This window comes from Aquarana catesbeiana, linkage group LG01, assembly GCF_042186555.1.
Source record: "Aquarana catesbeiana isolate 2022-GZ linkage group LG01, ASM4218655v1, whole genome shotgun sequence".
Taxonomy (NCBI): domain Eukaryota; kingdom Metazoa; phylum Chordata; class Amphibia; order Anura; family Ranidae; genus Aquarana; species Aquarana catesbeiana.
In genome coordinates, this window is record NC_133324.1 from 284,633,907 (window position 1) to 284,650,116 (window position 16,210).

Genomic DNA, 16,210 nt, shown 5'->3' on the forward strand with positions numbered 1-16,210 from the left:
ATCTGTATTTTTTGCTAGAAAATTACTTAGAACCCCCAAACATTATATATACTGTATATTTTTTTTAGCAGAAACCCTAGAGAATAAAATGGAGATCGCTGCAATATTTTATATCACACTGTATATGTGCAGTCTTTCCAAAGCATTTTTTTAGGAAAAAATATACTTCAATAAATTAAAGCGGTTGTTAAGCCACTCTAACCTGTATACACCATCAGCACTGCCTCCTATTGCAGTATCCCCCTCTGTGTATGATTTATAAAAATAAATAATGCAAATACCTAAATTCACAGCCGAGATTGAGATCACATGACCGGCAAGCTTACTCCTTTCCTCCTCTGACAGATGCAGCGGGAGGGGCCGAGAGTCCCCTGCTGACATCAGTCGGAAGGGGAGGAGGAGGAGAGGAGGAAAGATCTAGCCGGTCATGTGATCACAGATCTCAGCTGTGTAAGGAGGTATTTGCAGCATTTATATTTATAAATCATACACAGAGGGGGACACTGCAATAGGAGGCAGTGCTGATGGTGTATACAGGTTAGTGTAATGCAAGCAGGAGGGGGGAGGGGCGGCACTGTCACGAGCAGACAGGCAGAGAGGGGAGGGGGAGGAGGACACAGGAGCAGAGAGAAGACAGATAGAAGGGCTGCGGATGACGGAGGCACTTAAACTGACCACAGTGTCAGGGCTCAGCAGCCATGATACACCGTGGTCAGTTTACATAGTGGAGGACAGAAACTGTCAGGATCAGCCAGGTATTTTAGGTGTTACGAGGGGCCAAATGACACAGGACAAGCACTGTGTTATATAACATGCTTTAAAGGAGCAGGATCCTTTTTGGGGGGATTAACAAACGCTTTGAAAAAAAAAACGAAACGGTAAAGTAAGCCCAAATTTTTTTGTATAATTTGAAAGATGATGTTACGCAGAGAATTGTGATCTTCATTCTAAGCAAAAAAATTTGGATTCTCATTTTATCCAGAATCGTGCAGCTCTACTGTCTGTTTTTTTTTTTTTTTCGACTTTATTGCTTTCACAAGGGATAAACTACATCCCTTGTGATAGCATGGACAGTGACAGGTATTCTTTACTGAGATATCTGGGATATAGACCCCAGATCTCTCCTCTGCCCTCAAAAGCATCTAAACAAACAAAGGTTGGTTTGAGCAGATGCTGTTACAAAACCAAAACTGGTGACAAACCAGTGACAAAATCCTCATCCCTTCTGATTTCATGGACCATAGAGATTAACAGGGCACTTCTGTTCCTCCCTCATCTCTATGGTCAGCCACTCATCTCTATGAAAAACCGCTTGCTTAAGTCCCATGCTCTCTGGTGGAACAGGAGAGCTTGGGAAGGTGGAAGGCCCCAGATGAAAAAAGATACTGGGGCAGCTGCAGCCATGGCCCCCGGTATAACCACTGAAACCCGAGGACGTACAGGTACATCCTAAGGGCGGCAAGTGGTTAACATAAATTAAAGCAGAACTTAACTGTATCTGAGCGCCACAAACTGAGAATGCCATTTAATGCAAAGCAAACTGACCCATCTATCCATATCTACATGTTTTATATAGTTAAAGGGTAACTCTACTTTTGTTGAGAAAAATACATTCCCCTCTGGGTGATCTATGTACATTGCAAGGATTGCAACAAACTTTGTTGCAGATTCCTAGCTTTTGTTATTCTGAAGAAATCCCCGTATGTTCATCTGTGCCCCTGTGCCAAGTGAGTCTAATGGGAGTGGTTTCATAATTATCAACCAGCTGCTGCAGAATCAGGCCTCTAACTGCTAACCTTTAGACATGATTTCCTATTGGGAGTATCTTACCAAAAATGACATTTTTTCTGCAGGGGATGCCAAAAATCTGACTTGAATAAATAAATAAATATATATATATATATATATATATATATATATTGTATGCTATTTTTTCCATGAAAGTGGTGTTATCCTTTAAGAAATCACTTTGAAAAACAACCCCGTAGTATTTCTAGGCATCCTGAGAAGGTGCAGCTGATTCATGTATTATTTACTTCCTGTAATCCGTCTCCCCTTAGCTCAGGCATGCAGGCACAAGGGTTTGCTTACCTGAGAAAGCTCCTCCTCCCCTGCTCCAGATGAAAAAAAAATGCTCATGAAGACTCCTTGGATGTATTTAAAACCAGGAAGTAACTGAAGAAAAAAAAAAAGTTTAAAACACATGAATATAGCATACATTACTATCTATTTACTAATGCTAGCAGCAAAATTATTAAAAATAGTTACTATTACTATTGATTAAGAGATTGAAGTTCCGCTTTAACCAGTTGCCAGGGGCGTTGCTAGGTCTGCAAAAGACCTGGGGCTAGAGCCCATAGCAGCGGTCACCAACCTTTTTGCAGGCCCGGGGAGGGGGGGGGGCATGCCAGTGGTAAGCAATTTTTCGCAGGCAAAGGCTGTTGTTGGCGTTTCAATCATCATGACACCATGGTTGATATGGTGTCAGGGTGATCAAAGTGCATTGTTTCTATTGTTACATTCTAATATATAATAAAGTGGTTCAACTCACCATGATGCAGAATCAGTGGGAGCCCTTGGGTGTGTCACTTGCCACATCTCCTGCCACCAGATGCAGCGTGTCACCTGTCACCAGATGCAGCATGTCACTTGCCACTGTCGCCTGTCACCAGATGCACCGTCACCTGCCACTAGATGTGGATTGTTACTTGCCACATCACCTGCCATCATTTGCAGATTGCCGCGTCACCTTCCACCATATGTAGATTGTCACTTGCCACGTCACCTGCCACCTGATGTGGATTGTCACTTGCCATCATTTGCGGAATGTCACTTGCCACGTCACCGGCCACCATTTGCAGATTGTCACTTGCCATGTCACCTGCCACCATTTGCAGATTGTCACTTGCCACGTCACCTGCCACCTGATGCGGATTGTCACTTGCCATGTCACCTGTCACCATTTGCAGACTGTCACTTGCCACGTCACCTGCCACCATTAGCAGATTGCCACTTGCCACATCACCTGCCACTAGATGTGGGTTGTCACTTGCCAGCCAGTGCCACCAAATGTGCATTGTCGCTGCATTGGTGGCAGACTGGCAGCACTGGTCCATTTAGTGAGGACAGGAGAGCGGAGATGCAGGGCGGGCAGTGAGAGATGATGTCATCTTTGCTCCCTGCCGCAGCTTCAACATTGAAGAGGCCGGTGTTCTGACAAAATGAGCACCCATGCTATGGGGGCGGAAAAGCGCTGATGTGTGGTGGGCAGTGAGAGATGATGTCATCTCTCTGCTCCCCACCGCACATCGCTTCCACACTGAAGTGGCCCGGCTATGAGGGCGGAAGAGTGGTGACGTGGAGCGGGTGGAGAGAGATGATGTCATCTCTGCTCATGCTCCCGCTCATCTCTCTCCTCTCATCCACCTCTAATGCAGCCCACCCGCCACAGCCGCGACCTGCTGGTTAGGCAGGGACTCTGCGGCAAGAGACTCGGGGCTATGGGTTTCAGATTCGGGGCTACAGCCTCAATAGCCACCCCCTGCCGACGCCTATGCCACTTGCCGTCTGTGCTATAGCCGAATGACGGCTACAGCGTGGACCTGAATTTCCGGGAGGCCATCACAGGACGCCCACCCTTTTGCGCGGCGCACGCTGTGATCACCGAGTCACCGAGACTCGGGTGATCACCGATCCGAGTAAGGGGCCGATCCCAGCCCCTTACCACCTGATCAGCTGTCAGCCAATGACAGCTGATCATGTGTTTAAACAAAAGCTCAGTGATCGTTTTTTTTTTCTCCTCACGCTGACAGCCTGAGGAGATAAAAAAGCCTATCAATGGCTTATGTTCAAGGGACATCGTTCCCGAAGAGGAAGGAGGCACATCTGCCTCCTCCTCTGCCTCCTCTGTGCCAATCAGTACCCCCTGCCAGTGCCACCTGCCATTGCCACCTGCCAGTGCCCACAGTGCCCACCAGTGCCACCTATCAATGCCTACAAGTGCCACCTATCAATGCCCACCAGTGGTGCCAATCCGTGCCTCATCAGTGCCACCTAGCAGTGCTGCCTATCAGTATAACCTACCAGTGCCGATCAGTGCCCATCACTGCCACCCATCAGTGCCCATCACTACCACAAATCAGTGCCCATCACTGCCACCTATCAATGCCCACACTGCCAGCTATCAGTGCCACCTATTATTGCCACTTCTCAGTGCCCACCAATGCCACCTATCAATGCCCTTCAGTGCCACCCATCAGTGCCACCTCTCAGTGTCACCTCTCAGTGCACACCAGTGCCGCCTATCAGTGCCCACCAGTGCTGCCTATCAGTGCCCACCAGTGCTGCCCTATCGGGGCCCATCAGTGCAGCCCATCGGTGCCCATCAGTGCAGCCTATCAGTGCAGCCTATCGCTGCCCATCAGTGCAGCCTCATCAGCGTACATCAATAAAGGAGAAAAATTACCTGTTTGCAAAATTTTATAACAAAATATAAAAAATTATCATTTTTTTTTTTAATTCGGTCTTTTAAAATTTTTTTAACAAAAAAATAAAAACCGCAGAGGTGATCAAATACCACCAAAAGAAAGCTCTATTTGTGGAAAAAAAATGATAAAAATTTCATTTGAGTACAGTGTTGTATGATCGCACAATTGTCATTCAAAGTGCGACAGCTCTGAAAGCTAAAAATTGGTCTGGACAGGGTTTTAGTGTCCAGTGAGCAAGTGGTTAAATAAAAAAATAGTGAAATTGCTTGACACAGACAGGTTCATAAAATAGGATTAAATCTCAAGATTGGCCACTAGAGAGAGCTCTTACTGCAACTATAGAAGAGTCTGTACTAATAATAAGAAACTTTGTAATGCAATGAAACAAAATAACTTCAGCCAAAAAATACTACTGATTTACTCTTTATGGACTTTTAGAGCAAACCTAAGCAAAAGAATGGGAAAGTTGTAGAAAACTATTATAATTAGAAAAAATAAATAAATAGATAGAAAGATAATTAAAAAAATGCAGTCTAACACACGTGCCCGTGTATAGAAGAGGAGACCTATGTATAAGAACATACAAATATATATATATATTTGTGTATGCTATCTTGGAGATCAGAAGATTTATTCTTAAAATTAAATAAAAGGGAATATAAAGGATTGCTTATCTATATAAATTAATATTTACTGGGATGCATGACTAGTACCTATGTATAGATGACTTACGATCATATAATGGTCCTGATTTCTAGATGTTCATTCAAGCCAATAAGTGACAGGTTTTTCAACATACATAGTAGATCCAGTAGATTTCCTTGTGATATAGCCTACAGATATAGCCCACACCTCTCTGTGATGGGGAGTTGGGAGTAGATGGATTCAATGGGGAAAACAATTAAGTGTTTTGATGTTTCAAAAGAAAATGGCTCACTATGATTTAGGCTCTTGTTTTTTTACCAGTCTCCTATGTTCCCCAAACCGTGTGTATAAGGCCTCTTAATGTGTAGCCAAAATATTTTAGTTCACACGGGCAGGTTATATAGGAAAGCACATATCCACTAAAACAATTAAGAATTTGTTCAATTTTATATTCCTTTCTAATTCTATTATTATCAATAAAAGATTGTTGACCATGTTAAATGTTATCCCAATCATTGCCCCCAGGACACAGATTGCTAAGTAGTGTTCATTTATTTATAACTATTATTATATGTTGTACTTTAGACTATGTACACTTGGATGCCTTACTGCAGTGTGATTCTGATCTTCTTATATACTTTGTCATTTGGCGCAGGGCCAGGTAAGAGACATCAAATTGGCAACTTAAACATACACGCTATTCATAAACATAAACGCTATTCAAAAATCAAAGTTTTGCATTTAAACTCTTTCAGGTACACTGTCCATGCACCTGGTTCAAGCTGGTTAATTTTGGCATTTATGTTGCATTACAATAAAACAAAAGTAGTGCAATCAATTGCAATCAACAATCAATTAAGGTGCTGATAATTTCAGTTCCTATTTGTACTCAAAATTCATATATATGCAACAACAGCAGCTGAAAAATGTGCTGCAAACCAGTTTAATAAAACAAGTCCTTGATAAGTACTGGTATGTGCTATGTCTCTTTATATTCCTTCTCATATAAGGTATGAAGTGAGTTCCGCCATCACTAATACACTGCACTTATATTTGTACAAAATATCATATTTCTCCCAAAACATATAGTGCATTCACTGCAATACTTCTTCTTCCACTCTTTATTGTGTAAAATGTCCAATGAGTACCACAAACAACAACATACTGCGCTCACCACATAATGTAAAAAATAGGCCATGTGCACCTTCCCCTTTATGGGTCGCATCCACCACTTTAGGATGCCTCTGGTCTGTTTCCACTTGGCCAGCTCAACCGGCTCAACATGGGCTTCCTACTTTGCAGTGCCATACAATGGCATTTACCATGAGTTAAACAATGCACTCCCTAAGTGGGCAATATCCTCTAATCCGTAAAATTAAAGTCTGCTGCTTTTTGGAAAATCTACTATCATTTAATCTTTAAGTGAAAGAACTTAAAATCTTTAGTTACTCACTGAATTTAATCTTCTATCAGGTGCAACCACCATGACTATCAATGTGGAAATATTTTCTCAAGAAGCTCGAGCAGCAGCACTTGTCATTGTGGGCGTGATAAACTGGTTAGGCCTGGCTATCATCGGCATGGTCTTCCCCTTTGTAGTGGTAAGAAAAACCGTATTGTATAAATGACTATTAAAAGTGAGTAAAATTCATAAGTGATGGTAATATGTAGGGGGGGTGTATTTACCACAGGCAAATCCACTGTGCACTACAAGTACACTTGGAAATGCACTTGGAAGTGCAGTCGTTGTAGATCTGAGGGAGAGATCTGAAATGAGGGGAAGCTCTGCTGATTTCTATCATCCAATCATTTGCAGGCAATTTATTTTCCTTGCATGTCCCCCTCAGATCTACAGCGACTGTACTTCCAAGTGCACTTGTAGTGCACAGTGAATTTGCCATTAGTAAATAAACCCCATGTCCCATGAAATATGTCCTTATATACTTTACAATGAGCTGTCTCAATAATATATTTTACTATGCTAAATTACACTATATGGACAAAGAGAGATACGCCTATCTGCCCTAAACTACATAGGGGGACTTCATTCAGGTGATATGGTGTTGTCCAAAACTTTCTAGATATTAGACAGAGGTCCTCCAAACTATCTCCTTAGCAGCCCAAATTACTGTGCCTCTAGATCCTCTTATATGTCTGCTGGGAGTGTTGGATGCTGAACTGTATCAACCAGGGGTTTATATTATGGTCTCTTGACTTTTGTATCTTGTTAGGAAACTCATAGCCAGATATTGGATGTTCTCTAACTCTTCGACACATAACCAATAGATAGAATATGTTAATTCCTTGCTGATGAGAGAACAACTTACTTATCGCCACTGCAATGCACTTCGTAAATTCAGGGTGGTATGGTATGGCAGGGCTGATTAGAAATACGAGGTTTAGCCCCACCACAATTGGTTATGGATAGGCTCCTTCAAATGTAAAGGTTATTGGATTTTCTTAAGGTATATTTCTTGACATGTTTTTTATTTTGTGCTGGCTGTAAGATCTACTGCATTAAAACCTTTAGCTGTATTTTACCATAAGCACAGAAACCCACCTGATGTTAATAGGTTTGGTTTTTACTAGTATTGGTATGATAGTACACGACTTCTTGTGCAGAACTGTTTTTCCCTTCTGTTCCGTGTCATTTGTACTTACTGTGTATTACATTGTATGTTATGTGACATCTCAATTTTCTTTATTATTTGTTTGTATTTTTTGAGATCTTATGCTGTTAATTCTGCTCTTTGCTATCAATAAAATGAGTTTGAATTAAAAAAAAAAAAAAAAGATAAGGTTTCCACAAACTTCTGGCTTTATAGTGCACTTTATAGTGACTCTATGGGGGTTATTTACGAAAGGCAAATCCACTTTGCACTGCAAGTCGCTCTAAATCTAAGGGGTAAATCTGAAATGAGGAGAAGCTCTGCTGGTTTTATCATCCAATCATGTGCAAGCTACTGTTTTTTATTTTCATTGCATGTCCCCCTCAGATCTACAGCTACTTTACTTTCAAGTGCACTTGCAGTGCAAAGTGGATTTTCCTTTAGTAAATAACCCCCTATATATTATTAGTAGGTAAGGTAAACTATTCCAGACAAACTTTTTTTGATGCCTCTACAAATGATGTCTAAAATTACCAGTTGTCATACTCCAACCATATACTTGACTGAAAATAACATATCAGCTCTTCCATTAAAGATTTCAAGATCCAGTAAAAAAAAGTGTATAAATAGAGTGGACATAATGAAAATGAGTGACAATTTAGTGGGAGCTGATTTAGAGAAGAGCTACTGAAAACAATATTTCACATTAAATATGTCAAAACAGCAAATGTAAGCTTTAGAAAGCCAATTGAACTGCTGTCTGAATGATTTCCATTATATAATTATGGAAATAGATTTTTTTTTCAAAATATTTATACAGCCAACTAGAGCTGCACGATTAATCGTCAAGAATCGTTATCGCGATTTTTTCCCATTGCGATCTTGACAAAAGTGTTTCAGGATTCTTGCTATGTAAAGAATTCTCTCTGCTCTTCTGAAGCCACAGCGCTCAAAAGGAAGGGAGAAAAAAAATGGGCAGTCTGCCAAAAATTACAACATTCTTTAGCAGTGGAACTAAGTCTAAACATTGTAACAATTTGTCAAAGGAACTTCATGTGTAAGTGAGGAAAGTTTAACCACTTAAACACTAAACCTTTTTCTGACATTTGTTGGTTTCAAGTCAAAATCATTTTTTTTTTTTGCTAGAAAATTACTTAGAACCCCCAAACATTATATATATATTTTTAGTAGAGACCCTAGAGAATAAAATGGTGGCTGTTGCAATATTTTATGTCACACTGTATTTGCGCAGCAGTCTTTCAAATGCAATTTTTTTGGAAAGAAATACTTTAATGAATTAAAGAAAAACAAAAAAAAAAACTAACCAGTATAGTTAGCCCAATTTTTTTTGTATAATGTGAAGGATTTTACGTCGCAAGAATCGTGATCTTTTTATTCTAAGCAAAAAAATTGTGATTCTCATTTTGGCCAGAATCGTGCAGCTCTCGTGCAGCTCTACAGCCAACAAGTGGTAATGCCAATTTATATCTGTTAGTATGCTAGGATTACTAGCAGGTAAGAGACATGTGCTAGTGATGCCCATGAGAAGTGCGCACTAGAGGACCAGTGCCGGTTGGTGGCGGTACATAGTACTAAAAGTACAAAAAGAATCCTATCAGTTTACATAACAAGAAAAAGATCACAAATCATTTTTGTACTTGCTCAAAGATTTTCTTAGACTGAAAATGAATGCAGCCACCACACCTAAGGACTGGTAAGCTGCAATATATTCCATTTTTGCTTCAGTCTAGATATGCTTGAGTAGAATGCATTTGTCATCTGTATATTATGGGTGTGGATTGTGGAGGATTCTCTGTACATAGCAATCATTCATTTGCTTCTCATTCTTCTTCCAGGCTACAATGGAGCAGTATTGTTTCCTTACGTTCCTTGTCATCATAGTCATCTGTGGGGTGTTTCTATACTTTTACCTACCAGAAACAAAAGGAAAATCGTCACTTGAGATAAAAGAGGGCTTCAACAAATGCAACTACAGAAACCAGCCTAGAACAGAACGCACCCCTGAGATTTTTGTGATATCTACCAGATTCTAGCTTCACAAAGCTTCAAACATCTGTACTACAAACTGTTTTTGGTCAAGACTTTTTGATCCTTATGGAGAGATGCCAAGCAGTACTTGAAGTTTCTGTTGTTCACACAATTGTGTGATAAGTACCGCAATTATTCTGTTTTATATACTGACTGTGTACGGATCTAAAATTTTATTTGTGTTTCTGCTTATTTGCATTGCTATTGGAAAGGAAAATATTCCAGGCGGATACCAATATGTATTAATCAATGAATGGCGTGAGCTTCTTTTAACCCTTTGATCGTCAGGAAGCAAAGGACACATCCTTGAGAATCAAAGGTTTAAAGAGCTATTGCCAAACACATCTATAATTTTAGTACTGTTTTCTTAAATATATTTGTGAATGTTATTCACTTAAAAACCACTTAACATCTTATCAAGGATCTGCTATTAAAGGTCAAGCCCTACATGCGTCTGTATGGCATAAGCTATAACAACATAACCACATCACATTTTTATATGATTTAAAAAAAAAATAGCAAAAAAGATCATATATAGTCAAAGACTACAAGGAATACTTTGAGTGTTTCATGCTATGAAAGACTGCACGAGTGCTCATTATTTTCAACCAGATGCACCCTATCTGCTTGACTTGCAATAAAATAATAATAATTATTTGGCTGACTCTATATCATACCTCCTAACATTTTGAGATGGGAATGAGGGACACCTACTAGTATGTAGGCATAGGGCACGCCCCTTGCCACACCCCCTTAAAGGAGAATTAAAAAAAAAAAAAAGATTAATGAAATCCACAAGGACTTTTTTTTACCACTATCATTCCTTTATATTGGCTTTTAAAAGTTACAAATGCAGCAATTTAGAAATTGGATGAAAGGTTTAGCACTGGGAAACACTTTTTGAAAGATAAAAAGTGAATTTTATATACAACTATATGGATCAGACCAAAATGAGGGACAAATGAGGAGGAATGAGGGACAGAAGACATTGCTCAAAATCAGGGACAGTCCCTCCAAATCAGGAACAGTTGCGAGCTATGCTATATACATACAGTATATTATTGAAGCAAAATTAAACTCCGCATTTTTTTTTTAATTAAGTGGGTCCCCAGGAGCCTCATGCCATAACGTGCTATTATACACAGCATATTGGAACATTATTACAGATTTACCTGTCAAAAGATGCCATCCAGCTCTGTGCTGTCAGCACTCTGTGGTCACACACGCTGCCATCTTCTCCAGATCTTCCTTCTGGATTCGGTCTGTTCGCATGGGAGCCACATTATCATGGCAAAAGAAGGTACCGTAAATGTATGCTGAGCTGGGCATGCATGGCTCAGTGCACATTAACGCTGACACTGAGGGAGAAGTATAGGTCTCTTCTGTCATACAGTATAAACCCTACTTGTCAGCATTTTTTTTTATTCCAATTTAAGCTATACATAAAAACAAGGATTTGTAAAGGGTTAGTTCACATTTACAGAAAAAATGTAAAGGTGAACTAACACAGTTTCCCTTCCCCACCCCATTTCATGCTGTTCTTACCTCCAGGGTTGCAGAGCTGTCATCACCCCCATAGCCTCTCCAGTGGTTTGGGGATTTCAAATCCACACTCTTCTCCCTCTTCTCTGTCAGTGCTTCCAGTACAAACCAGATGGATTATGATTGGCCAGTGCCATCAATGTGACGGCACTGACCAATTAGAACCCATCTAGACTGTTCGGGAAGCACTGTCAAATGTATTTTGTTTATTTATTTTGCCATCTGCGTCCCATTGGTGAAAGTCCCCTTCACTTCTTGTCCTAAAGCCACAGCAGAAAGTATTAGGATATGCTTCCAAAGTAAGGGAATTCCTGTTTATCATCAGGTTACTAGAACTAGTGTCCCTATTGGAAGGTCTCCCCTCTATTAGAGCCCTTTCACACTGGGGCGGGGGCGGCGTTGGCGGTAAAACACCACTATTATTAGCGGCGTTTTACCATCGGTATGCGGCCGCTAGCGGGGTGGTTTTACCCCCCGCTAGCGGCCGAGAAAGGGTTAAATACCACCGCAAAGCACCTCTGCAGAGGCACTTTGCCGGCGGTATAGCCGCGCCGTCCCATTGATTTCAATGGGCAGGAGCGGTGAAGGAGCGGTATACGCTCCTTCACCGCTCCGAAGATGCTGCTAGCAGGACTTTTTTTCCCATCCTGCCAGCGCATCGCTCCAGTGTGAAAGCCCTCGGGGCTTTCACACTGGAATTAAGGCAATGGCACTTTCGGGTCGGTTTGCAGGCGCTATTATTAGCGCAATAGCGCTTGCAAACCGCCCCAGTGTGAAAGGGCTCTTACTGTTCTGAGGACAACCCAAAATGTAAGATTTTCTTTCACACTCAGAGATACTAGTAAACAGGACAAATAGAGAGGGACACAGACAACAATAAAAACCTTACAGGAGTTCTAATCCCTCTCCACTCTATACAAAACGTAAAAATAAAAAACCCTTTGGTTATACTATAATCGTGTGCTTTTATGTGACTTTTATCCAGACCAAATAAGCATTAGGTGCTGGAAATTTAAAGGTATATACCTATTTTACACTTTTCCATTTGTTCTATTTATTCGTTTATGTGTGAAAAATATTTTCCCATCCCCTCCCATAATTTGATTCTCCAGACTTTCTTTTGATGGAGTTACATTTTCATGGCAATCAATAGATTAGTCTAAGCTAAATCCTGTATAATAATAATATATTAACCCTTCCTGACGAACGTGCGCATATATGGGCCTCACCGAAGTGGGTCTTCTTCCAATCTGTGATAGCCTCAGATTGGCTCTCACTGAGATCAGTAAGAGCCCTTGCACACTGGGGCGGTTTGCAGGCGCTATTGTGCTAATAATAGCGCCTGCAAACCGCCCCGAAAGTGCCGCTGCTTTCATTCCAGTGTGAAAGCCCCGAGGGCTTGCACACTGGAGCGATGCGCTGGCAGGACGGTAAAAAAAGTCCTGCCAGCAGCATCTTCGGAGCGGTGTGTATACCGCTCCTTTACCGCTCCTGCCCATTGAAATCAATGGGACGGCGCGGCTATACCGCCGGCAAAGCGCCTCTGCAGAGGCGCTTTGCGGTGGTATTTAACCCTTTCTCAGCCGCTAGCGGGGGGTAAAACCGCCCCGCTAGCGGCCGCATACCGACGGTAAAACACCGCTAATAATAGCGGCGTTTTACCGCCGACGCCACCCCCCGCCCCAGTGTGCAAGGGCTCTCACTGTAGAGACCACCCCTGTGTTGTTTTCTCCTCTTGACTGGAGAAAAAGATATGCTATGCTATAGGAGAAAAGTGGTGACAGTGTGTGTATAAAAAAAAATAATAATAATAAAATAAACATATAATCTAGGTCAGTGTCAGGGTTCGAGTTAGGGTCAAAGTTCAGATTTAAAGGTCAGAGGTAGTGTTTTTTAGGTAGGAATTTAAAAATATATATTTATTTTCAGTATCAGTTAGTGTCAGTGTGTTTTAGGTAGGATAAAAAAGCAAAAATGCACACTATTGTTTCTGAGCCCTACTACCAGTACAAACAACAAATAATATACACATATGTGGTATCACTGAGATCATCTGGAGCAGGAGGATTTATGTTGGGTTGTGCTTTTTTTTAAATGGAAAAAGACAACTTTATTTGGATAAAAGTCATTTTACAAAGTAGTTGCTTATGTGAAATAATAAACAGTACATTATAACAGTCATTTTGTGTGAGATTATTTGTACATACATATTAAGGCACAAGCTTATGCTGGTGTAGACATCTAGTATATAAGAGACTTCATGTCATTCTGTTATCAATACAGATCTGATTACGATTTTCATGGTTTACGCCTTCATAGGACAGTCGCTTTCCACTTTTATCTAAGTGGGCCTGACTTCAGGGCTTGGAGTATTTTAAGCACATGTCTCTCCATCCTCTAACCATCTATCCCACACCTTTGAGTACTTATGTGCACATTTTCTATTGGCATAGACTCATTTTTTAAACGGTAGTGCATCATTAACGTCCCTCTTCCATTGGCATATAGAGGGAGGCTGACCCTGCATCCATACCTTGGCTATGCCCTTACGCGCCATAAACAGAGTTTGATTTAAAAATGTAGCTTGGAAATTTGTCAATTTCTACGTCTGGCATAAGTCCCGTTGGGTTGTGCTTTGGTGGTAGCTTATGGTAATAGCAAGAAATATATAGGTATATATATTTTTTTACTATTTTGTGTCAATTTTCCTTTGATAATAGAGCAAACAACAATCACAAAAATCGGGGGATATCCATCACCATTTACCACTAAATAAAAGCCCACTATGTCCTGAAAACACATGACCCACCAGAGTCAGGACTTTTTTTAGTCCTGGGTGAGCTGTCATTAGCCTAGGGGTACCAGTTTCAGAAGATTACTGAACCCACCCCTAAAATCTTGGCAATCAATCCAGACGCACATGCAGAGAAGCATTACGGCTCCTTACAGAAGAAGAAGTGATGTTCTTTCCTCATTCTGAGAAGAGCTGCTGGAGCTCTGTTCTGTAAGTAAGTCTTTGTAGCAGGTCACCAAGATCTGAGGTCGGCTATAGTGGTATATACACTTAACCACTTAATGACTGCCCACTGCAGATATACTGTGGCAGGGCAGCCGCTCTGCGCCAGATTACGCGCCTTGTACGTGATCTGACACTTCTGGGTCTGGGATTATTATACACAGCGGGAGCCCAGCGGCGGGTCCTATGGACGTGATGACCGTCGGCACCTGCCAATTACACAGGTAGAACGACAATCTGTAAACAAGGCAAATTGTCGTTCTGTCAAAAGGGAAGGCATTGATCCTGTTTTCTGCAAAGCAGGAACACGGATCTTTGCCTTCCCCTAATCAAAACACCTCCCCCACAGTGAGTAAGCACAACCTAGGCACACAGTTAACCCTTTGATCGTCCCTGATGTTAACCCCTTCCCAGCCAGTGTCATAATACAATGACAGAGCATATTTTTTAGGACTGACCACTGTATTAGTATCACCGGTCCCCAAAAGTGTCCACCGCAATATTGCAGTCCCGCTATAAATCGCTGATCACCACCATTACTAGTAAAAATAAATAAAAATATCCCATAGTTTGTACATAGTTACATAGTAGGTGAGGTTGAAAAAAGACACAAGTCCAACCTTTGTCTGTGATTGTATGTTAGTATTACATTGTATATCCCTGTATGTTGTGGTTGTTCAGGTGCTTATCTAATTGTCTTTTGAAACTATCGATGCTCCCCACTGAAACCACTGCCTGTGGTAAAGAACCCTCTATGTTAAGGTTAAACTGCTTTTCTTCTAATTTTAGTGAATGGCTGCGTGTCTTATTAAATTCCCTTATACGGAAAAGTTTTATCCCTATTGTGGGGTCACCAGTACGGTATTTGTACATTGAAATCATATCCCCTCTCAAGCGTCTCTTCTCCAGAGAGAATAAGTTCAGTGCTCGTAACCTTTCCTCATAACTAAGGTCCTACAGTCCCTTTATTAGTTTGGTTGCCCTTCTCTGGATTCTCTCCAGTTCTAGCACATCCTTCCTGAGGACTGGTGCCCAGAACTGAACAGCATATTCTAGGTGAGGCCGGACCAGAGTCTTGTAGAGTGGGAGAATTATCTCCCTGGAGTTAATCCCCTTTTTAATACATGCCAATATTTCTGTTTGCTTTGTTAGCAGCAGCTTGGCCTTGCATGCCAATGTTATTTAGGTACAGTGCTGCATGACTGTGCAATTGTCAGTTAATGTAATGCAGTGCCGTATCACAAAAAATGCTCTGGTCATGAAGGAGGGTAAACCTTCCAGAGGTCAAGTGGTTAAAAAGAACACTGGTACACATCTTTTAGGTCCAGTTTATCTATTAGAAAAGAAGCAATCTCTGGATTTAAAAAAATACTGTCTGGCAGAATACATGTGCATTAATTGAAGCTCAACTCTAGGAACAAAATATTTTCAATAAACATATTCTGACTCCCACTGTTGTAATAGTGACTTATACCTTGCTGAGACCTCAATGCCTGGCCTGTATAAGCAGATATAATCACTGTGGACAGTCTTTATCAGATAGCTGAATTCCCCAAACACCTTTTTTTCAGTGAAGATCTTCATTAAAAGCAGCAGGTATAGCAGGTATAAATGTGGCAGATGATTGAAAGATGGTATTTGCAGGTCAAAATATGGTAATGTGTTCCCGGATGCGAGCAAATTAATTGCATGTGTCCTTCAGACAACTGGCCATCTTTATCCCCACAAGACAGCGTGATGGGACAGGAAATACATCACAAGAATGGGAGGAGACAAAGATAAAACAGGAAAAGATGGTGCAATAACCAAAATAACCACAAGATGACAGTGTAATAACCAACTATACAGAAGCCAAATAAATA

At 41.1% G+C, this 16,210-nt stretch overlaps 1 protein-coding gene across 1 annotated transcript in view; it reads left to right on the forward strand.

Moving 5' to 3' along the window:
- Positions 1–11,725, forward strand: part of LOC141128482 (solute carrier family 2, facilitated glucose transporter member 11-like) — a 46,746-nt gene extending 35,021 nt beyond the window's left edge. The window contains exons 11-13 of the mRNA XM_073615827.1: positions 5,718–5,793; positions 6,606–6,733; positions 9,598–11,725. Of these exons, the coding sequence (XP_073471928.1) occupies positions 5,718–5,793; positions 6,606–6,733; positions 9,598–9,795 (402 nt within the window). The 3' untranslated portion in view covers positions 9,796–11,725. The remainder of the gene's footprint in view (positions 1–5,717; positions 5,794–6,605; positions 6,734–9,597) is intronic.
- The last annotated feature ends 4,485 nt before the right edge of the window (positions 11,726–16,210 follow it).